Source organism: Yarrowia lipolytica, chromosome 1E (assembly GCF_001761485.1).
Source record: "Yarrowia lipolytica chromosome 1E, complete sequence".
NCBI classification, from domain to species: domain Eukaryota; kingdom Fungi; phylum Ascomycota; class Dipodascomycetes; order Dipodascales; genus Yarrowia; species Yarrowia lipolytica.
The window spans coordinates 152,289-175,212 of record NC_090774.1 but is presented as its reverse complement, the minus strand read 5'-3'; the positions used below and the strand labels follow the sequence as shown (position 1 = coordinate 175,212).

The following is a 22,924-nucleotide window of genomic DNA, read 5'->3' as shown; positions in this document are numbered from 1 at the left end:
CTAGAGTTCTTTTGCTTAGAGAAGAGCAACAACCATGGCAGCAGCACCGACAACGCCGCCGAGGGCGAGGTTGTAGGCAGAAGCACCGTTGCCCTGCTCAGCGGTGACAGTGGGAGAAGCGGAGGGAGCGACAGAAGGGCCACCAGTGGCAGAGACAGAGGCGGAGGTGGGCTTGGAAGACTCAGCACTGGAGGAGGCAGCAGCAGAGCCGGAAGCAGAGCCGGAAGCAGAGCCAGAAGCAGAGCCAGAAGCAGAGCCGGAGGCAGAAGCAGAGGCATCGGTCTTGGACTCAGCCTTGGACTCGGTCTTAGAGGCCTCAGCAGAGGTGGCGGCGGCAGAAGAGGCGTCCTCAGTCTTAGACTCGGCCTTGGACTCCTCAGACTTGGACTCCTCGGTCTTGGAAGCCTCCTCGGACTTGGGAGCCTCAGAGGTGGCCTCAGCCTTGGATGAAGCCTCAGTGGCGGAAGCAGAGGCAGAAGCCTCGGTCTTGGAGGCCTCGGCGGAGGTGGCCTCAGCCTGCTTGTCATCTCCACCGGGGAGGAAGCCAAGGGAGGCAGCAAGAGCCTGGACGTTCTTGGTGGCGGCCTCCCACTGCTCGGAGTGGTTGGGGGTCAGGGTGGGGAGAGAGGGGGTAATAAGAGCAAGGACGTTACCAAGGTTGTTCTGCACGTTACCGAGAGCCTCCTGGACATCGTAGTGAGGGAGAACATCCTTAAGACCCTTGACGGCCTCGGGGTACTCGGGAGAGCCCTGGAAGGCCTCAAGAGTGGCGTGTGCGGCGGACAGAACCTGGGGGAAGTTGTCGTCGTTCAGGCCCATGGCGGCGATGGGGATCACCTGGGAAACGAGCTGCTGGACATCGGTGTTCTGCTGGATGATACCAACAACAGACTGGATTTCGGAGGTGGCAGCCTCGTCGGAGATGTCGTTGTCGGTCTTAGCGGCAGCAATACCCTCAACAATGTCGTTGATGAGAGAGGCGACAATGGGGTTCTGAGCAGAGACCACAGAGGCGAGGACAGTGAGAGCGAGGGTGTTCTTGATGGCGACCATTTTGTATAAGATGTGTTTGTGTAAGAGACATTACATGGGGCGAAGGTCGTATATGTACTACGTGCAATAAGTCTGTGGCACAGACGGCTCAGGCATATGAGCCATGATGGTTAGGGAGAAAGGTTCAGCTGTTGCGTCATTGCAGATGTCATTTACGGAATACCAAGGGATTTCCATGCATGTTGATGTAGCCAAGAATTGAGGGGGTGGGGAGAGGTGCCACCAGTCCGCAGGGGTGTGTCAAGGAGTCTACAGAGTACACTCTAGTCGGATTTTCTGTGACTGTCATAGCCCCTTATGAAAACCGTTATTGGCCGTTGATCCACCGTTATTCCATCGCGCTACCAAAGTGTTACATCTTTTTCTGAGCTAAATACCGAACCAATGCGGGCGTCCAAGGCAAAAAAACAGTCGCCGCTTCGGTTTTCGCTTTCTGAGATGCATCGTCCTGCACCGTGAAGCTGGAGGTGTTGTCGATACACAATGAAATCGAGAATATAGAGCAAAAAGCGCAGTCTCATATAGTATAATTGGAGACCCCGATAGTGTGTCTGATCAACTCTAAGTCGTGTGGGGAACAATGAAGATCGTCCACAGCAGCGTTGGTCTCTGTAGATCCCTGGACTCAAGCTCCACATGGCGCCAGCAGCTCAACATAATGAACCAAGCCCATTTCAGACCGATTTAACACTAGAGATGCCCCCCAACAATGCACGATGGCCTTGCTAAGCGTGTTTTTCTACGTACAAGATGTACCAAAATCTCACGAAAAATTTAGGGTTACGGTTTTTCCTCTCAAAAAGAGCCTCTCCTCTTGTGAATTCTATTTGAATACCTACAGCAGCACAGTACCCATTTCGCAGAACCGGCTTCTATTCTGTTCTGGACTGACTTTTTTATGCGGGTGTAAAAATAGATTCGCCATTATTGGCATGTGGTGGGCTTCCGGTGGGGGACCCACGTCATTTGTGCATGTAAGTATGTGAGTGATTATTCATATCGTCAGCCTGGAATTACTACTATAGACCTCTGCTATGTACCTCGTTCTAAAGGACCATTTATTTTACCTGGGGTCGTATAAGTTTCCTGTCTCGAACTTTGAGCTTGACTAATTAAGCCCTCTCCAATAGCTCTACAGTGGTTGCGTTTGCTGTGAATTACTTGATTGATTGTGCTTACAACCTCAAGCTCGTAACATTATGTGCTTGAATGCTGTTGAAAAACTTCCCCATTGGTACTTGAGCTGTAATCTGCCGCTCCGCGGCAATATCGCTCCGACGTAGATACACTCTCCACAACTGTTGTAGTTGTGTTCGTATTGCCGTAATAGAACTGAACAGTTTCCGATACGACTCTCCCGCAACAGGACGAACCCAGTCAAAGACAAGGTGTGAGACCCCTTCAATTAAGATAGCTGTTTGAGTCTGTTTTCTTGTGTCTCTCCCTATACAACGTTCGCGCTGTCTAACTGCCGTATTTCGAGACCGTTTGAGCTTAGCTACAGAGGTCGCAAACTGCCTTCACTTTTGTGTGGGTCCTTCACAGGGAGAATTGTACGAGTGCGTCAGTCAAAGCATAAAAAGGCCAAGCCTGGAGTGTGTAGAGAGACGAAAATGTCGGCATATAATTGGAGGCAACTACAAAACCACCCTGGATTCCGTTGTCCTGTGACAGCCTGCATAGCATGATTTGCGCTCATAGTGCATTCATTGGTGCATGGGGCAGCATCGCGCCTTGTTTCGACACAAGAACAAAAGATAAAAGGGACAAGAAATGGCCAGTTTGTGCCACATTGGAACCAGCCCGTTAGATGAAGAAGTGGGGTAGCTGCAGATGCTAGGAAAGGGGTTCTGCGGTTCATATTTTTTCTGCCCACTGACCGGGAGAGGGGTTCCGGGCCCTGGAACACTTGGCACACCAGCATCTGGTGCGGGGGGAATGTCAAATGAATATTACAACAGGATGCCTTCGTAAATCTCCCCTTGATTGAAGCCATTGTGTTCAGAACCGTGCAGTTCAACCGAACTTCCGACGTGATTGGGGGTCACCATATTCGTGTATTACTGTAACTACTGTACAAGTAGTACACTTGCTCAATTAGCGAGTCTCTTTGTGCTGCTAAAAGTGGGCAGATTTGACTTGTCGCCATACTCATTTGCTATGATGGCACTGGAACTGGAATAGTCCTCGGAGCTGCAGCGTACTCGTACATATCCGGCCTCGTAGATTGTAAATGTGTCGGCTTTAAGCAGGTGAGAAGCGGCGGGGATGAGTTTCGAGTCGACCAGCACAAAGAAAACCTGCTATGCTTGCCTATCCCATATACACGCGAAATGAGCACCAATGACAAGCCGCGGTACAAATACAAGTGCCGGTATTTCTACTGTAGTTATAGATGCTGTGCTATGTATCGCAAGTACATACTATTCAAGTTACGAGTACGATACATACTGTACAAATACGGCACTTGAATGCACTTGTAAGTGTACAGTAGATACCATAACTTCTTGTACAATACTGTAGCTTTATGAGGTTTGATTTAACAAGGACTACCCATCATAATACAACAACACCGTGACTCACCTACAGTAAACAAGACTCGACGGAGAAGGATGGCAAGGGATAGGGGTAGGACCTAGTTAATGGAAGACTTCTGGGTTAATTTTGCCTGGTACTGTACGAGCCTTGTGTCTTAATAAGTCTTTCTACACGTTTTTCAGTGAGTCATGTATGTACTTGTAATCATTCTTCCCCAGAATATATGTCTCACTGATATACCGTAGAAGTCATTGTTTTGAGCATCCAAGTCGTTGCTTGTACCTACAAGTATCGTGCAAGTACTGTACAGTACAGTGTACTTGCACATTGTTCTCCACATTCATGGTCATTCTAATCATTACTACATACGTGATTGTATGCTCTATCTGAGATATAAAAATGTCACAAGACCGCCACAAAGACCACCCAAAGATGCGACAATGGTGGACTCGAACGGCCGCTGCTCAGCTGTCTGGAAGGTGCTTCGAACCACAGCCACGGTCTTGTTGGTAGCAGACTCCACCGACAACTTGGCTGCCCCCCAGACCTGCAGCATAAAGTGCGGAGGAGTGGTGGGTCGCACAACCAAGGGATGCACGTCGTAGCCATCTCTAGTGGCTGTAAATGTTTTGGTACCATCGTCAGGTGAATCAGGAGACATTTGGACCAGAGGATGGATTCTAGGGGGAGGGGCATCCTCTTCCAAAACAGGTGTAGATGTGATAGGAAGAGTAGGGTGATGGACAGGATCAGCAACATGATGCTCAAAGTTCTCCACAAGATGAGGACGCACCACCCGTTCTGTATCAACTGGCTGAGGAGGATGAGGTTTATGATGAACATCGGTCATATCGGGGTCCTCTGCAATCACAGCCAGCTCATGAGCCTCCTTGGCAATCTCCTCCTTCTCCTCCTCTTCTCGCTCCTTGAACCAGGTGGCCAGGTTGGTCTTGATGGAGTTAATCTCGGCCTCTGCTTCCACGACATCAGCCTTGCTGACGTGGGGAGACTCAATTCTACGCTGGAGCTCGGTGATGGCCTGAGTAGCAGTGGCAGCCATAGTAGCCTCTTCGAGACGTCGGGCCTCATTTCGAGCTTCCCATTCCTGAAGGCTCTCCTTCACCTTGTCTTCGAACGAGCCCACCAGGCGTCTTCGTTTCCAGGGCTCCAATCCAAGCTGAACAACAATGAACAAGACAACGTTGAATCCCATAAGGATCCACGTTCCCCAGGTCGAAGCCCGTCTGATCTTATCGGACCAAATCTGCTCCTCATGATACCGCGTGAGAATCTGCTTGCTTAACTGCAAAGTCAGATCCTCAACGTGATGTTCGCACTCTCCTAGTCGTTTCTTGGCATCATTAACCGAATGTTCATTCGCATGGTCGTTACGATACAGCTCTGTAAATCGCTCCAGATCAGCAGGAGTCCAGTTGTGCTTTCTCTGAAGAAGCTCATTGACCTCCCGTTGACTGTTGGACCGCTCCGAGATGGCATCCGAGTACATTCTCTTTGCTTCTCTAACCTCGGCTCGTGCCTCCAACACCTCGTCCTCGAGCTTCTCAATTGACAGCTTCAACTTCTCAATCGCCTTGTATCCGGTGACCTCATTGAGCGTCTGGCCAGCCGTGAGTGCTCCAGCCTGGATCTGATCCATCTTCTCTCCAAACCATTTGTACATCTGGGGTTGGCTTTCATGGACAGAAGAAGGCAGCGTCTTTTTGATATCGTCAAATCGTTCGCGGTGTTCCTGGCGTGTTTCATGTCGTGACTGCGAGCCCACAGGATCCCAGGGAGTCTGGGCCTCTCTGTCTACATCAATCTCAACTTCGGGTTCCGGTGACTTGCCATCTGAATCTCGCGTCTTTTCCACAGCGAATTCAAACGTGTTTCGAAACGCGGCGTCGTCCAAGGCCTCCTGCTCGCGCATCTTTCTCGACTCCTTGAGATCCTGCATCTCCTTGTCTTTACGACTCTCGTGGCGGTAGCTGTGATCATTGTTCCTCCTCAGAGCAGAACACGTCAAGGGCCTGTAGAAGTTGGGTCGTTGTGCCAGTAGTGGGAGGGCGGCAACGGTTCTAAAGACACCGGCGCCCCGCAGACACTGCATGCGTCTTGTCAGCATCGTGTTATGACGTAGAACTCCACTTACTCACGTCCAAAACACGGTGATTTCTTTTTTCCCAAAATCTAGAGGCCCAATACGCCCTTTAATTTTATTCTGCTCGTCTGCATGGCGATAAGGTTGGGAGTAGATTAGTGGTTGGGGGATAAGAATTTTGATACTGGTCCCTGTACGATACTATTACGCTGAGATAAGTGTCAAGGGGGAAAAAATGGATCAAACGTGAGAACGGTGTTGTATATATACTACAGTTGACTCTATGTCCCAATAGGGCATTGTTTGTGCTACACTTTACCTGTACGTTCAAGTAATCACTTTGCAGACAGTTGAGCTGCTGGGAGATCTTGTTAAACACCAATGGAGGTTGTGTAATTGCGTATAGACACCGATCACTCTTCGATAAAAGATGACTGAAAAACACGCGATCAAATATCATATCGTTCAGCTGAACGAGTAACACCTACGATTACAATACAGCACAGTAGTCATACGTCACTGCCATTACCAGCAGAATACTGTATGTACTCGTGGTGCACATATCAGCTGCACAAGACTGCACTAAGTATTTACACTTCCCGAAAGTCTTATACCGTCTCAACACATACGGTACAACACAAGATACTATTCCCCATGATCTCGTTCAATCTCAAGGGTAGCAAAGCGGATACAAGACCCAAGAAGGAACAGCGGCCGGAGGAATCGCATGGATCGCTTTTCGAGATCGAGAAGGAAACCTCAAATGTCAAGCAAGTGTCCGAATTTGTTGCCGGAGAGCTTCCCGAAAAAGAACGACTCAAGCTAGAAGAGGAGACCCGTCTCCGAGAAGAGAAGGCCAAGACCAAGAAGATCATTTATCTGGAGGAGAAGAACTGGCGACAGGATCTGGTCGAGAGGCGAGAAGCTGATCTGGCTCAAGAGGAAGAGAACCCACCAAAAAACGAAGAGGTAGAGGAGTGGAAGCCTCAGTACGGGCTTTCTGTATTTGCTTCTCGAGGTGGTAAGATTCAGGAACAACGGGAACTGCAGGCACTGCGGCAGGATATCAATGCACTTCCAGATATGGCGTCGGTAGAAGACTACGCTTCGATGCCCGTGGAGGACTTTGGAGCTGCCTTGTTTCGAGGTATGGAAAGTGCGTTGCCCCAGAGGGTCGTTACACAGGCCGCTAAGGTGCCCGATAAGCGGCCTGCGTTGTTGGGACTCGGTGCTAAAACGCTGGAGGAGCATTTACCTGAGGAATTAGGGACCTGGGGCAAGGCTTCCCGTCCCAAACCAGAGTACACGCCTGTCGTAATGCGAAACGTGCGTACCGGCGAGATTGTCGACGAGAAGCAGGTGGAGAAGGAGAGGGAGAGTGAGAGAGATGGAGCTATTGATCAGGAAAGAGAAGGAAGCTATGACTCCCGAAGAGATCGGGACTCAAGAAGACCCCATAGCTCTCGTGATCGCGACCGTGATCGAGAAAGGAGTCCTAAAAGATCCTCAAGACGTGATCGAGATAGACGAGACGATGATAGAGATCGGGACAGAGGAGATAGAGATAGGAGAGGTCGTCGAGGAGAGGATGATAGAAGCAGCCAAACGGACAATGACAGAAGAAGACGAGATAGAGGAGGTGAAAGAGACAGGGATCGCCGGGACCGGGACGAGAGGGACCGCCGAGATCGTGATAGAAGAGATAGAAGAGATAGAGATCGTGACAATAATCGTCGAGATCGAGACAGGGACCGGGCTCGTCGTCGTTAAATCTCCATTGTATACTACTTTATGTACATTAACAGCATATTTATCATTCACCGAAAAAAGGATTGGAACCACATCAAAAACATCTTCTTGTATACAATCACTACAATCGTATTTAGTCAAATCATCACTTCATTACTATATACATTTAGGCAATTGTACCTATACTAAGCAGCAGAAGCTGCGCGGCAAGCTGCAGAGACCACAGACTGACTTTCTTCATTCGTCGATGTCTCGCCTCATCGTTGCTCACATTTTCGGCAAATGCTTGGTAAACCTCCTCCGAAATGTTGTCCATGAGACCGGAGTCGTACATGGTCCACGAGCCAGCAAAGTCGTCAACCTTCTTGACCACACGGCAGTTAATGGGGATATATGTGTCTCGAGAGTTTATGTACGCCACAATGGGTCGGATCATGGCGTTGTTGACGTAGTTGAGGTCAGTGTTGAACAGCGGAACTGCTGCCCGCACATCGTTGAGCTGGACACGCAAGTCCAGGACCAGGTATTTCTGAGCCTGCGCGGCCTGTGCAGAGGTTGTTAGAGGCTCATCCGAGTGGCTTCCACCTGGCATGGAAATGGGGTCACCTGATTTTCGGCCTCGACGCATCAGAGTATGCTCCCATCTCTCTAGTACGTCCTTCATCATTTCAGACATCGTGTAGTCGTCAGTATCTGAAGGAAGCATGAGGTCGGCCAGAAGGTCCACGTTTCCTGACACAATCCAGCCGAACGCGCCCTGAACTCCTCGGTTGAGGTGCTCAATGTTCACCTTATCAACTCTCAGACGAGATACCTTCTTCCAGGTTTTGTCTTCGTTGAGTTGCGAAGAAGGCACTCCGTGAATCTGCCGAGGGTGGATGGTGAACAGGGAGTTGTCATACGATCCACTCAGGTTGTTGGCAGATAGTAGATCGTAGAACAACCAGTGCTTTCGGAGCTGGGGCAACTCCATGTTGAACACAGATACGTTGAAGGGCTTGTCTCTGCCCGGCTGATGCAGAGACACCAGCGCGTCTTCGAGCTTGAAGTTTTCAATCTCAAAATCGCCGGTCTTATGTACGTTTCGATTGTTTCGAGGGTCCTGGTTGCGTTTCCATCGTAGATGGTTCCGATCAACCACTCCTCGAATTCCCTTAACCTCAACCTCCTTGAGGATACCCTTTCCTGACATGTATTTCGAAAACGACAGGGTCACATCCACTGTCTCGATGGTCAGGTCAAATTGTGTGTAGTTGCCGTCATCGTCCGGCGGAGCCGATGACAAGCTGCCATACTGCTTCTCACCAGCTAGGGCAGCAGCCTCCCCTTGGCTACCCTTTCGGGCCTTGTGTCCGCCTCCAGGCCTTCGGGACACGAAAACGTTGCGAAACTGGATGACGCCACCCTTCCAATGGGGCACAATTGCCTCCTCAAAGACGACAGACATGCCGGTCTGTCGTGAGACAATGTTTCCGATCTTGGATGCGATCCATTCCTGTGCGAACACGGTGTTCATGGTGAAGAGCACCAACGAGAAGAAGGTGGTGGTACCCAGCACGATCCACACAATGTTACCGACCATGAACCACGAAAGAAATGCAGAAATGTCGTCCATGTTGGTGGGTCGGTCCTGGCGGAAGAGCGCCCACTTGAACCGCACTCGCATTCGATTGTAGAAGCCCGTGGCAGTCGACAGCATTTCCTCCTTGGTGGGTCTCTTCCATCTTGGCTTGTCTTCTGGCTTTGTGTCTGTGACTGAGTCTGTATCTGTGACGGTCTTTTCGCCCTCGCTCTTGCTGCCCAGCTCCTTTGCAGCATTGTGCAGGTTCTCACTGGACTTGCGCACGTTTCGTGACGTTTCCTCCAGTTCAGCCCTCACGCCACTTGTAGAGTGAAACGAATGCCGCAGAGAATACCACGGTGTCACAGGGAGAGTGGTAGGGTGTGTAAGAAAGGGTCGAGGGGACAGGGTCGTAAGTTTCAACCAACTACTCCGTTGAGAGGGCAAGGCAAGCCGTCTAGTACAGAGTCTGGAAACTCTGTGTAGTGTTGCCATTATTGAGCATAGTGTTGAACTAGCTGGGACTGTTGTATTTGTGTAGACGACGGTAGTTGAATGGGGCGGTCAGTCCTAGCAAATAGGTCAACTTGAATTTTGAGACGTTGTCGTTTCTGTGGGGAAGTACAGTGCAATGAGAAGAGAGCCCGAGTGTAATGTCTTTCCTTCGTTGCTCATGTTCCCTCTGCGCCTGCATATTGGCTTAAAGCTTATAAGATTTTTACACCAAGAAACTGGCATGCTGAGGCTGGCACGCAAGCGTAATTGGCAAACTATATTTTGTGGCGTTGGGTGCAATATTGGGTAAGTATTAATTGGGGTTATTGATGAGCAATTAGTTGGGGGTCTGGATCCGTAGTGAGACATCTCTTTCAATCTAGCTACTGTACGAAATATCTGCAACCCGTATAGAAGTGAGTCAGTGGGCAACCGTATATAAGTGGGTCAGATGTCTATGCTTGCTAATAAATTTATTTGCTCTCATCGACTACTCCCATTCACGCCAATTAATTGTCTCTTCCCAACCATTATTACCAGTTGGACACGCTATGAGCTATCTTGGTTCCCGTAAGCCCTTCACATAGCGCTTGCATCGTGCCCAGCCATTAATTAGAGTTGCAGTCACTGGCCAAAAATTTAATTTGGAAAAAATCCGTTTCTCATGCAGCCTGATTTCTCACTCTGTTAACGATCCGTTACAACCACAAAAACTGATAAAAACATGGGTGCCCCAACGGCAAAGAGACAGACACAGGCCACCGAGCCCACCACAGACGCTCCCGTCGCCATCCCCCAAACTGAGGGTGCTGAGGAGGACGAGGTCATGATCTCCATGGACGGACCTCGAGAAGACATTGCCGTGCTCCAGGAGAAGGATGACGACGCCGAGATGACTCTCGACCAGGACGGAAAGCCCCGATTTGCATCTGCCGTCAACGCCGGCGAGGGCGTCAAGCCTGGCCGAATGAAGGTGCCTATTCCTCCTCATCGAATGGCTCCTCTCAAGAACGAGTGGATGAAGATCTACCCTCCTCTGGTTGAGCAGCTCAAGCTGCAGGTACGAATGAACCCCCGAAAGAAGCAGCTTGAGCTGCGAACATGCTCAAATACCGTCGACAACTCGGCTCTGCAGAAGGGAACCGATTTCGTGCGAGCATTCACTCTGGGTTTTGACGTGGACGATGCTATGGCTATCATTCGACTGGATGAGCTGTACGTCGAGACATTCGAGATCAAGGACGTCAAGACTCTTCAGGGAGACCATCTGGGACGAGCCATTGGCCGAATCGCCGGTAAGGACGGTAAGACCAAGTTTGCCATTGAGAACGCATCGAGAACCCGAGTAGTGCTGGCCGACTCCAAGATCCACATTCTCGGCGGCTTCACCAACATCAAAATCGCACGGGAGGCTATTGTTTCTCTCATTCTGGGTAGTCCTCCTGGAAAGGTGTACGGAAACCTGCGTATTGTTGCTTCTCGAATGAAGGAACGCTTTTAGTCATGCATAACTTATTAGTATATTGGAGGGACATACAAACATACATAACAAAAACATTTGATAGATTATGAATGTGTGTACTTTGTACAAGATGGATCTGCCAACTTTTAGAGCCCATCACCTTACCTGTTGTAGTCGCGTACTATTCGGGTACGAACTATACGTTAGCGAGACTAACACGCTACTCATAGATAAATCTGTTGACTCAAATGTTGAGACGTTGAACTATATGTACGCGTATCAGTTACAAATAGATGGATACGATATCTTTCCTATCCACTCTGTAAGCTACAAGTACGATAGTCTCATACACGTGGGTCATCGTAAACTAATAATATCTATTTCAATTTTGTAATCTAATCATCCGAAGACCCCTTGCTTACTCATCCTCCTCCTCGTCATCAAAAGCCTGACCAATAACGTCGTTAGAGTGGTTACTGCTCTTGATGTCGAATGCTTCTCGAACGGCCTTGGTTCCGAACATGTCCCACACCTTGAGCTCACCTCCATGGCCACCGGCACAAAGAGTACCGGCGCAGGCCTGGTCGGGGTTGAAACCCACAGAGAAGACCTTACCGCAAGAGAGGTCTCGGTTGGCCACCATGGAAAGAGAGTACTTGTCGTCCTTGTTGGTTTCTCGCCAGATCTTGACCTCTCGGGTAGAAGCAGAGGAGGTGACAATAGCTCCATCAATGTACTTGTTGTAGTCAAAAGCAGACAGGGGAGAGTCGTGAGCCTGCAGAGTCCACAGAGGCTTGGACTCATTTCGCACGTCAAAGTTGTAGAGCATTCCGGAGTCGGTACCGACCAGGAACTGGGTTCCACAGGGCTTCCAGTTCATGGACTCGACATCGGAGTCGACCTTCCACACCTTTTTGTCCTCGGATCGCAGATCGGAAACAATTGCCTTCTTGTCGTAGCCTCCAGACAGAAGAACGGTGCCTTCGACGGGGTTCCACTGGACAGCAGAGACCTTGTCGGAGTGGAAAGTGAAAGAAGAGGCAGCCTTGCCGTTGGATAGGTCCCACAGCTTCACAGTGGTGTCGGCGGATCCAGAACACAGCAGGTTGACGTGGTGGGGGTTGGAAGACAAAGACAGGACGGCGTCGGTGTGTCGCTCAGCGTTGATCTTGTTAGTCTTCTTTCCCTTCTTCTTCTTGTCCTTCTCGTCTCGCTCTCCAAGGATCACCTCGGGGTAGACTCCGTCGACAACATCGAGGTTCCAGATTTCGATTTCAGGCTCGAAAGTTCCAATGGCAGCAAAATTGCCGGGTCCCTGTTCTCGGGGGTTGTAGTTGACCCACTCCACGCACAGAGGGAAAGAAGGCAGCATAATGTCGTGGTGAACATAAAGATTGGCCTCCTCGGGATCGTAAACATACACCTCCAGATGCGAAATCTCATCCTCAGTCTTGGTGGCCAGGATCAGGTTGTCTGTGGGCAGAATCTGAAGCTCCTCTCGCTCCTCATCCAAGTCCTGCTGAGTGGGCAGCGAAATGTATGGGTCTTCGCCGTCCTTGCCCTCGACCTTATGCTTAGAGCCGAGATTGAGCTCTCCACCCTCCTCGTCCTCGTTGTTCTCATCCTCATCCTCATCCTCATCATCATCGGTGTCCATACCGTCACCCTCAAGACCCAATTTCGAGTCGGGCTCATCGTCATATGTGTCGAAACCAAACTCCTTGAGGTCGGGATCGTTGTCAATCTCCTCGTCCAGCTTGGCCTTCTCCTCGAGAGCCTCCACGTCCTCCTCGGTGGCATCCTCAATGTCCTCCATCTCGTTCTTTGCTTCCTCGATCTTGAGCTTGGCCAGTTCGGACAGACGCTCGAGCTCTTCATCGTCCATGGTGTATTTAACGGGGAATTCCGTCGCGTACCCTCGGGGCACCCATTTTGTAGCTGAGATCATTATCGTGTTGTGTGTGTAGTGCTGTTGTAAAAAGCTCTATCGCTATGCTTGAAAAAAATTATGTCGTCTATGAACCATATTAAAATATTTTTGGGTTGTGCATGAGCCTGTACAAGGAGGGCAGGCTACCAGAGAAGCTAGGATGGACGTCGAAGGCGTGGAAGGATTTTTCAAGAAATTTGAAAAGAAATAGTGACTAAAAGAACGTATTTTCATTTGCCGCCAGGGAGATGCCTCTCTTTGTGCCACTTTTATTTCCCCACACACCCTTTTCGCCACACTACCTACCGCAATCTTGCTTCTCACATCTGATTCTGCAAGGCAGTATAGTCCCAACTGTGGCCAGCTACAAGTACACAGGAGGTACTACAAGTAGTACTGTACCGGCACTTGTACCGTACAGTACTTGTAGCCACCCCAAGCAGCTCCAGTACAAGGAAGGGTACTTCCACAAGTACAAGTACGGACAATGGACAAGTGTTTATAGGTAACGACACAAAGAATGACATACATCAACATGATATGAGTAGAACTGTACCTTTAGGTGATGCCTTAATCAAGCCGATGCAGTATATACTACAGTATACTGTAGATCCATTGTTTGTCTCATCGTGCGACCTAGACTCGAGAGAATACCATATGATGACATAATCAGCCCAGAAATATGTGATACACTTTTGGTACTTTTGTCGGTACAGTACCCGTACAAGTACCATCTCCCCCCGGCCCACCTGAACACACTGTCAGGGCTAGGGATGGCTGTATCAGGCGAAGTCCCAATTACCAGCACACCCTGAATAATTAGAGTGTAAATCAGGACTCACGAAATCAGAGCTTCAGATCAACTGCACACAATGGCCGAGAAAAACACCAAGCCCGAGGAATCTAAGCGCAAGGAAGAGGAGGAGTTCAACGAAGAAGATCTCGGAGAACCCATTGCCCAGGGAACCGGCATTCCTCCCGGAATGAGCGCCGATAAGTTCAACGAAATCCTCAAAATGTTCCAGCAGCAGATGGCCATGCAAGACATTCCCGACCGAGAAAAGGCCAAAAAGTGGGAGGAGTATCTGTTCTGGAAGACCCAGCCCGTGCCCAAGTTCGACGAGGACATTGACAGTGAGGGTCCTATCGAGCACAAGAAGCTGGAGGACGTGAGACCTACTCCTTACAACTTGCCTGCAGAGTACGAGTGGTCCGATGTCGATATTGAGAACCCCGAGCACATTCAGGAGGTCTACGATCTGCTGTACGACAACTACGTCGAAGATGACGATGCCACTTTCCGGTTCAAGTACTCTGCCTCCTTTTTGGACTGGGCTCTCAAGCCCCCTGGATGGCAGAAGACCTGGTACCCTTGTGTTCGAGTGGCTGCCACCGGAAAGATGGTTGCTTTCATCAGTGCTATCCCCACGTCCATTCAGCTGCGAGACAACGATCTGATCAAGGCCGTGGAGATCAACTTCCTGTGTGTGCACAAGAAGCTGCGATCCAAGCGTCTGGCTCCCGTGCTCATCAAGGAGATCACCCGACGAGTCAACCAGAAGGACATCTGGCAGGCTCTTTACACTGCCGGTGTTGTTCTTCCCTCTCCCGTATCCACCTGCAGATACTACCACCGACCTCTCAACTGGACCAAGCTGTACGAGATTGGTTTCTCAGCTATCCCCCCTAACCAGACGGCTGCTTCAATGGTCGCCAGATACACTCTGCCCAAGGAGGTGCCTCTCAAGGTGCGAGCCATGACCAAGGCCGACGTCAAGGCTGTGCATGCCATTCTGCAAAACTACCTGAGCGCTGCCTCTGAGATGAGCCAGCACTTTTCCGAGGAGGAAGTAGCCCACTGGTTTGTGGACCCCATTTCCGAGGACAAGAATGACGACAAGATTGTCTACTCATACGTGGTCGAGGAGGACGGAAAGGTGATTGACTTCTTTTCCTTCTACAAGCTGGACCACACTGTTCTCAAGGAATGGGCTACCGAGTCCAACCTGCGAGCTGCTTATGGCTTCTACTATGCCACCTCTTCTCTTTCTTCTGCCAAGGCCCGACAGGATCGAGTCAAGGAGCTGATTGGATCTGCTGTGATTCTAGCCAACAACCTGGGCTTCGAGGTTTACAACGAGCTGACTCTGCTGGACAACCCTAGCCATCTGGACGATCTCAAGTTTGGCTGCGGTGATGGCTACCTCAACTACTATCTGTTCAACTACCGAGCCCAGCCTGTCCATGGCGGTCTCGACAAGCAGAAGCAGCTTGAGCAGCTCGACGGAAAGGGAGTTGGCGTTATTATGTTGTAGATATAGAGTGATGATATGCGATATGATGTTGATACAGTACATACATACTGTACTTGACAAGTGGCCGAAACCATGAGATGAGATTGTGAAATTTACAGCAAAATGAAGTACAAGTACTTGTACAAGGTACTTGTATCATTTTAACAGTGCTTACTTGTACACATCTAGCCACAGGTTATGACTGAAATTTGGATTCCAAATTTTTTCCATTTGAGTTACAGAATGGGTTACTGCAATGTGTCCCTAAGACATGAACCATATCATCCAACCTGACAAGTGATGTAATTATCTATCGTTGGTGCCGTTTGTGCGAGTACGATACAGACACTGTAATACACTTGAGACGCACGAAAATGCATTCTTGCCATCGGGTTAGCCGCCGGATGCAGTCTTCTGTTACTGTACGAGTAATTAGTCGCCAGTTGAAGTGCGTGCAGAAATCACTGAGTCTGGCTCAGTGCCCCAGAACAGAGGTGTGCTTGGAAAAAGTTGTCAAGTTAAGAATCGTGTACAAAGAGAACCTTGAGGTTTGTGTGTCACTACCGAGAGCTAGTCCGGATTAATTCTGGTTCAGTCACGTGACTGCGCAACTCCCTTTTCTCACACCACCGTCTCCCATTCCCCAACACCTTGTAGGCTGCCGTCTCCTCATCCCCATGTTGCAGCCAGCCCGAGGTAGGGAGCACCCTACATTAAGTTCAGGTTTTCAAAGCCGCGACTCGGGTCTGTGAGTCAGAGATGTAGAGTAGACAGGACCAGCCAAGTGGGGTGTTGTGAGTCAAGTGGTGTGTTGAATGATGGGATGTAATTGCGAACAACGTCCTTATGTAGAATTCTGGGCCTACTACGTAGTCTTTGTTACCCCTCACTGCTCCGCTGGGCCATATTCATTGGTGTAATTGTCACACCCCACGTTCTCCACATTAACTTTAGAGGTTATTCTTGTCAGGTTGGTGAAGGTCGATTTCAGGAGCTAAACATCTTTCTTTCCTCTACAACTATCCACACAATGGCCTCCATCATCGACGGCAATTCCATTGCCAAAAACATCCGAGAACGGCTGCACACCGAAATCGCCGATGTGCAACAGACCAACCCCCGATTCCAGCCCTCTCTGGTCATCATCCAGGTCGGCGATCGACCCGACTCGTCCACCTACGTGCGAATGAAGCTCAAGGCCGCGGACGAGGCCGCCATCAAGTGCGAGCTCAAGAAACTGGACGAGAACGTGTCCCAGCACGAGCTGCTGCGGGAGATCACCCACCTGAACGAGGACCCCTCCGTGGACGGTGTTCTGGTCCAGCTCCCTCTGCCCAAGCACATTGACGAGACCACCATCACCAATGCCGTCGCCGCCGACAAGGACGTTGATGGCTTCGGTCCTCTCAACATTGGCGAGCTCGCCAAGCGAGGTGGAAACCCTTCCTTCGTCGCTTGCACCCCCAAGGGAGTCATGGAGCTGCTCAAGGTTGCCGGCATCGATGTTGCTGGCAAGACCGCTGTTGTTCTTGGCCGATCCGACATTGTCGGAGCCCCCGTTTCCTATCTGCTGCGAAACGCTGACGCTACCGTCACTGTCGTGCACTCCAAAACTGCCAACATCCCCGAGATTGTCAAGACTGCCGACATTGTTGTCGCCGCCATTGGCCAGCCCGGCTTTGTCAAGGGTGAGTGGCTCAAGCCTGGCGCCGTTGTCATCGACGTGGGAACCAACTACATTCCCGATGATACCAAGAAGTCTGGCCAGCGACTTGTTGGAGATGTTGACTTTGAGTCTGCCAAGAACGTAGCCTCCCACATCACCCCCGTCCCCGGAGGAGTGGGTCCCATGACCGTGGCCATGCTGCTGGACAACGTTGTGCTCTCTGCCAAGCGACAGGCCGAGAAGTTGACCGCTCGATCCATCACCCCTCTGCCTCTTAAGAAGGAGAACCCTGTGCCCTCCGACTTTGCCATTTCTCGAGCCCAAGAGCCCAAGCACATCACCGAGGTGGCTGCCGAAATTGGCGTGCTGCCCTCTGAGCTCGAGCCCTACGGAGCCTACAAGGCCAAGGTCCAGCTGCCCATTCTTGACCGTCTGGCCCACCGAAAGAACGGAAAGTACGTTCTAGTCACCGGAATCACTCCCACCCCTCTTGGAGAGGGCAAGTCCACCACCACCATTGGTCTGGTGCAGGCTCTTGGTGCCCATCTTGGTAAGATGGCTTTTGCCAACGTCAGACAGCCCTCCATGGGCCCTACCTTTGGTATTAAGGGAGGAGCTGCTGGAGGAGGATACGCCCAGGTTATCCCCATGGATGAGTTCAACATGCACCTGACCGGTGACATTCACGCCATTTCAGCTGCCAACAACCTGCTTGCCGCTGCCATTGACACCCGAATGTTTCATGAGTCTACCCAGAAGGACGCTGCTCTTTACAAGCGTCTGGTGCCTGCCAAGAAGGGCGTTCGAACCTTCACTCGAGGCATGCAGACCCGACTCAAGAAGCTTGGTATCGACAAGACCAACCCCGACGATCTGACTGAGGAGGAGATTGCCAAGTTTGTGCGTCTCGACATTGATCCTGAGACCATCACCTGGCGACGAGTGGTCGATTGCAATGATCGACATCTGCGAGGTATCACTGTTGGACAGGCCCCTACCGAGAAGGGCCGAACCCGAGAGACCGGCTTTGACATTTCCGTCGCCTCCGAGTGTATGGCCATTCTGGCTCTTGCCAACGATCTCGAGGACATGCGAGAGCGACTTGGAAACATGGTCATTGGTTCTTCCAAGAACGGCGACCCCGTCACTTGTGACGATATCGGTGCTGGTGGTGCTCTTACTGCTCTCATGAAGGACGCCATCAAGCCCAACCTCATGCAGACTCTGGAGGGTACCCCCGTCTTTGTGCATGCCGGTCCCTTCGCCAACATTTCCATTGGTGCTAACTCCGTGCTGGCCGACAAGATGGCTCTCAAGCTGGCTGGTACCGAACCCAACGAGTCTGACGACAAGGCCGGCTTTGTGGTCACCGAGGCCGGTTTCGATTTCACCATGGGAGGTGAGCGATTCTTCAACATCAAGTGCCGATCTTCCGGTCTGGCTCCTGACGTTGTTGTCATTGTCGCTACCGTTCGAGCCCTGAAGTCTCATGGAGGAGGTCCTGAGGTCAAGGCCGGTGCTCCTCTCCCCAAGGAGTACACCGAGGAGAACGTGGAGCTCCTGCGAGAGGGATGCAAGAACCTCGGAAAGCACATTGAGAACGCCCGACAGTACGGTCTGCCCGTGGTTGTTGCCATCAACGAGTTTGTCTCCGATACCGCTGCCGAGCACGATGTCATCCGAGAGGAGGCTCTTAAGTACGGTGCCGAGGACGCTGTTGTCGCCAAGCACTGGGCCGAAGGAGGCGCTGGAGCCGTGGATCTTGCCCAGGCCGTCGTTGACGCCTCCAACAAGATCGACAAGGATTTCAAGCTGCTTTACGAGGCCGACACAACCGCTGAGGAGAAGCTCAACACCATTGCCCAGAAGATGTACGGCGCCAAGGACGTGGAGCTTTCCGAGCTGGCCCGAAAGAAGATTGACGCCTACACCAAGCAGGGCTTCGGCAACCTGCCCATCTGTGTGGCCAAGACCCAGTACTCTCTTTCCCACGACCCTACTCTCAAGGGAGTGCCCACTGGCTTCACTGTGCCCATTCGAGATGTTCGAGCCTCTGTTGGTGCTGGCTACCTCTACGCTCTGGCTGCCGAGATCCAGACCATTCCTGGTCTCCCCACTCATTGTGGCTTCATGAACGTTGAGGTCAACGACAAGGGCGAGATCGAGGGTCTTTTCTAAGACCGCAGTGTGACACCACACGATTAAATTATTCAACTAAGCATCCTACCAGTTCAACACGTATATAAGAATGCACGCCAAAGCGCGACTTGTGATATGACCTGAATGAAATCTGCTTGTAATGTGTTGGGGTGTTCACTATACTCTAATTTGCTATTGCTGTATTTTTGGCCGTATGGCAACACCATGATGTAGTGTTTGGATGCTTTTAGGGATCATGAAAAGTATATCGATCGATTCAGAATTTCGCGCTGATTCGATTGATACCAAAATATCCTCCTGGAATATATTGTAGCTTAACCTATTGCTGCTCAGTTACATTGATACTTACGGCGTGGTGTCATACCGCCCGTATACCTGTTTCAAACAGTAGTCATGGTCTATGCCGGATCAGGGGGAAATAACCGACGGACTATACAACTACAACAAGGAGAACCGTTTATTGATGCTATTTCCGGATACGTATAATCCGTAAGTACTTCTATTCGTACTTACTGTATAATGTATAATGTACTTGTAATAAGGTCATGTCTCGTATCGTATTTCTAGGTTTCTTCACTCCATGTCCACCCCGAAGTTATTTACAGCATGTTGCAGCTTCAGGTGCATGAGTGGAGATCGTCGGATCCGGATGAATCTGCGCACAAAGTGGTATACATTGAAGTTAGTTTCTCACAGAACGATTCAAGCGTTTGATTAATTCAATAAGGGGGGATTACATGCGGTACCAGACGTGCATCCTTTGCGAGTGCCGGTACCAGTCGCTAGCTATGCTTTAGTATCACTGGATCTGTTCAAAATTCCGTGGTGATGGAAACTACCAATGACGTCAAATGTGCCTTCTTGTTACCATCACATGTCTATGGCATAATTTGTTACTCAGACACATTCACTACAAGAAAGTGCGATACAACTACAGTAATTGGCGTGTTGCGTCGTCTTCCTACTTGTAGTAAACTCAGGCCTAAAATAGCGTGGGTCTATAGAGCTGCGGCGCTATCACTTTTAGCTGCTGAATTGCGTACTATAAACCATGTCGGCTGAAAATATGGACTTTAGCCAGGGGTGTCTGATTACAAATAACAAGTCTGTATCTGCCTGCACGGCTACCGTACAATAGTTACCAGGATGGTTATGGGTATGTATTCAATGCTACGTAAACCAATAATTGGTAGGTACTGTAGGCTAGTCCTTGGGGAACTCAACCTGGAACTCCTTGGGCACACGCTTTCGGATCTTCATGTATCGGGAGAACTTGTCCTCACAAGTCCTGGAAGAGCCACAGCCGGCAAAATGAACAGCCAAATCGTCTTCCTTGAACTTCCACACATCCTTCTCGTTACCCAAATAAGAGTTGAACAGACGCTGAGGATACAGGCCGGTATGCTGAAGAACGGTCTTATGTGACCGCAAAAGATGGTTGAGAGCCTGCTGTTCTCGGAAGACGTAATTCTTGTCAATAAAGTGTTGGTCGTACCATAGATCGAGCAGGAATTTAGAAAACTGAGACTTTCTGAGGAAGAAGGAACCAGCATTGATGCCGAAAAAGTCCTGCGTCAGAAGTAGATGGATATCCTTGGCTTCAATCTGGCCCTTGGAATGGTAAATCTCACCCTTGAACGAGGCGTCTGCCGATCGGATGGGTCGTCCGTAAGTAAGTCGCTCAACCAGTGCCCTGTCACTCAGAATATGCTCTCCAAGCTCAATATAAGGGTTGAGAATAATCATATCGGTGTCCATCCACCAGACCCATTCAACTTCAGGATCAGTCTCGAAAACCATCTCAATAGCCTTGATCTTGGCCCAAACAATATGATGCTTGCCATCATCGACCTGGTCCAGGTTGATGAACCGACACGTGTATCCATGCATGTTACAGTACTCCTGTCGGTTGAGAAGAGCCCGTTCAAGCATGTACTGTTCAGACTTTGTCTTGTTGTTGGAAGCAGACAGAATCACGACCTTGCCACCGTAGGGAGCCACGTGGCCTCCATCAGTTTTCTCAGCTTCGGTGTAATTGAGCGGGTTTTCGACAATAGCCTTAATTTCGGCTCTCTCAAGTTTGTGGAAGTCTCCCTGAAGGCCGTTGCTAAGCTTCTTGGCAGCCTCTTTCTCCTTTTCCTTTCGCATCTCCTCATCCTTCTTCTTGGTCTCTTCCTTATGCTTCTTGGCAGCTTCCAGATCCTTCTTGAGAGGCTCCAATTCCTTTTCAAACTTCTCCACCTTGGCCTTTAGCGAATTAAACGAACTATCATCACCAGCCAGTTCCTGGATTCGCAGCTTTTGTTCCTCCTCTCGGCTCTTAGCCTCCTCTTCCTCCTTTTTTTTCTTTTCTTCCTCCTTCCGTTTCTTCTCTTCCTCCTTTCGTTTCTCCTCTTCCTTTTTCTTCTTCTCGGCATCCTCCTTCTTCTTCTTCTCGTCTTCCTGTTTCTTCTTCTCAGCTGCCTCCTTCTGCTCCTTCTCCTTCTTCTGTCGCTTTTCCTCCTCCTTCTTCTTTCGAGCCTTGTACTCCTCGATATCCTTCTCCAGGTTGTCGGGCATGATCACAATGGGTCCCTCATAGTCGTACGGCTTCTGCTCGGGACTAGGAGGAGGTCCAACTTGCTTTCCCGCAGCCTGGCCAGCCTTTGCGAGGCCACTGGCCTGAGCAACAGGTCCAGGGAGTCCTGTTTGAGCCACCACGACTTTTGGTGGAGATGCAGATGTGTGAAAGACCTGGGCCTTGGAAACAGCCTGGGCGCGCCCTGCTGATGGCGAAGGTGAGCTGTTGTATGCATATTTGTCAAAGGGGGACAGAGACTGTGGTCGCAGGGACACTCCTACTAGCATCACCAGTGCAATCAGAACTGCCAGACCGATCGTCGATGAAACTCGAGGCATGGCGTGAGTGGAGGGTGTGACGGTATGTAAGTCGTAAGGCGAAACGTCAGCAAATGCAGTGGAAAAGATATATAAATTGTCGGAGGTGCACCGTGTACAAAAGCGGTTTCCAACGCTTTTAGACGGATGATTGCAGCACAATATGCGAGCTGTGCAGACCAAGAATGTGCGGTGACGTGAGCTGTGCTTGGGCCTGAAGCTGTGAGAGCCTGAAGTAGCGAGAAAACGTTTGTGTGGGTTTTGATTCCGGCTTCGGCTTTGCAAGTCCCACCCCCATCTATATAAGAGAGCCCCCACAGCCATCTCACAAAGCCTCTCTCCGATCTGCGTTTGTGGAGCTATAGTAAACTATTTCTAGGGCCTAACCTTGCCTTTGTTGGGTGGCTAAAAAGGATGAAGCGTGCAGCTGAATGCAACTTTGAATTGGTGTTTAGAAGCACTAGCTCAGGTGACACAATCGACGTTTTGAGCCCGACCAAGACTAAATGAGGGAAAATTCCACGCTGAGGAACTGGGGTAGCTTTTTGGAAGCCTAAGGGCCCTCGATAGCCCCCCGCTATTCCTCTTTCGTTCCCTCATATACCTACGTTGTGTGATCGACAGTGTCTTTCAAACAAGGTTCACGTGCCCCATTATGAGCGAGACAAAGAACTGCCAATTCATTTTTTTGGCAACCACGAGAAAAGACAAAACAAGCGAACAAGCATATAAGGCAAACGAGAAAAACGACGCTCCACAGTAACATTGGTATGTAACTAGATCACGAAACCGCCATTATGTGCGTAAGCAATCAGCCGAACAAACGAGCTGATTCACCCACATTCTGCACTCCGACCTACCCACAAAGATTTACAGATGTTCAGTTACAACTGCGTCCATCTGCAGATCTGCCGTCCGTTTGCCCCAAACAAAGCCAAATACGGGTCGGTGTTGCAAGAAAAAAGGTGCACTTCTTTGTACGTTACTTCAACCTATCATACAAAAAAAAAGAGCCATCATGCCACCGGCAACTGGCAA

General features: G+C 50.2%; 9 protein-coding genes across 9 annotated transcripts; 4 read left to right on the top strand and 5 right to left on the bottom strand.

The window, feature by feature from the left end:
* Window positions 1-15: 15 nt before the first annotated feature.
* Window positions 16-1,053, bottom strand: YALI1_E01741g (uncharacterized protein; the record flags this gene model as incomplete). The annotated part of the gene is made up of 1 exon (XM_503406.3): window positions 16-1,053. The coding sequence occupies one exon, from the start codon at window positions 1,051-1,053 to the stop codon at window positions 16-18; it is 1,038 nt and encodes a 345-aa protein (XP_503406.3).
* Window positions 1,054-3,973: 2,920 nt separating this feature from the next.
* On the bottom strand, window positions 3,974-5,716 carry YALI1_E01694g (uncharacterized protein; the record flags this gene model as incomplete). Its single annotated transcript, XM_503405.3, has 1 exon — window positions 3,974-5,716. One exon carries the CDS (start codon window positions 5,714-5,716, stop codon window positions 3,974-3,976), a length of 1,743 nt encoding a protein of 580 aa, XP_503405.3.
* Window positions 5,717-6,235: 519 nt separating this feature from the next.
* On the top strand, window positions 6,236-7,462 carry YALI1_E01689g (uncharacterized protein; the record flags this gene model as incomplete). The annotated part of the gene is made up of 1 exon (XM_503404.3): window positions 6,236-7,462. One exon carries the CDS (start codon window positions 6,236-6,238, stop codon window positions 7,460-7,462), a length of 1,227 nt encoding a protein of 408 aa, XP_503404.3.
* A 145-nt stretch (window positions 7,463-7,607) lies between these two features.
* Window positions 7,608-9,497, bottom strand: YALI1_E01657g (uncharacterized protein; the record flags this gene model as incomplete). The annotated part of the gene is made up of 1 exon (XM_503403.1): window positions 7,608-9,497. The coding sequence occupies one exon, from the start codon at window positions 9,495-9,497 to the stop codon at window positions 7,608-7,610; it is 1,890 nt and encodes a 629-aa protein (XP_503403.1).
* A 724-nt stretch (window positions 9,498-10,221) lies between these two features.
* YALI1_E01649g (uncharacterized protein) lies at window positions 10,222-10,998 on the top strand (the record flags this gene model as incomplete). The annotated part of the gene is made up of 1 exon (XM_503402.3): window positions 10,222-10,998. One exon carries the CDS (start codon window positions 10,222-10,224, stop codon window positions 10,996-10,998), a length of 777 nt encoding a protein of 258 aa, XP_503402.1.
* Window positions 10,999-11,377: 379 nt separating this feature from the next.
* Window positions 11,378-12,907, bottom strand: YALI1_E01623g (uncharacterized protein; the record flags this gene model as incomplete). Its single annotated transcript, XM_503401.3, has 1 exon — window positions 11,378-12,907. One exon carries the CDS (start codon window positions 12,905-12,907, stop codon window positions 11,378-11,380), a length of 1,530 nt encoding a protein of 509 aa, XP_503401.1.
* Window positions 12,908-13,761: 854 nt separating this feature from the next.
* Window positions 13,762-15,204, top strand: YALI1_E01614g (uncharacterized protein; the record flags this gene model as incomplete). Its single annotated transcript, XM_503400.3, has 1 exon — window positions 13,762-15,204. The coding sequence occupies one exon, from the start codon at window positions 13,762-13,764 to the stop codon at window positions 15,202-15,204; it is 1,443 nt and encodes a 480-aa protein (XP_503400.2).
* A 1,009-nt stretch (window positions 15,205-16,213) lies between these two features.
* Window positions 16,214-19,027, top strand: YALI1_E01589g (uncharacterized protein; the record flags this gene model as incomplete). The annotated part of the gene is made up of 1 exon (XM_503399.3): window positions 16,214-19,027. One exon carries the CDS (start codon window positions 16,214-16,216, stop codon window positions 19,025-19,027), a length of 2,814 nt encoding a protein of 937 aa, XP_503399.1.
* A 1,185-nt stretch (window positions 19,028-20,212) lies between these two features.
* On the bottom strand, window positions 20,213-22,210 carry YALI1_E01530g (uncharacterized protein; the record flags this gene model as incomplete). Its single annotated transcript, XM_503398.3, has 1 exon — window positions 20,213-22,210. The coding sequence occupies one exon, from the start codon at window positions 22,208-22,210 to the stop codon at window positions 20,213-20,215; it is 1,998 nt and encodes a 665-aa protein (XP_503398.3).
* Between the last annotated feature and the right edge of the window lie 714 nt (window positions 22,211-22,924).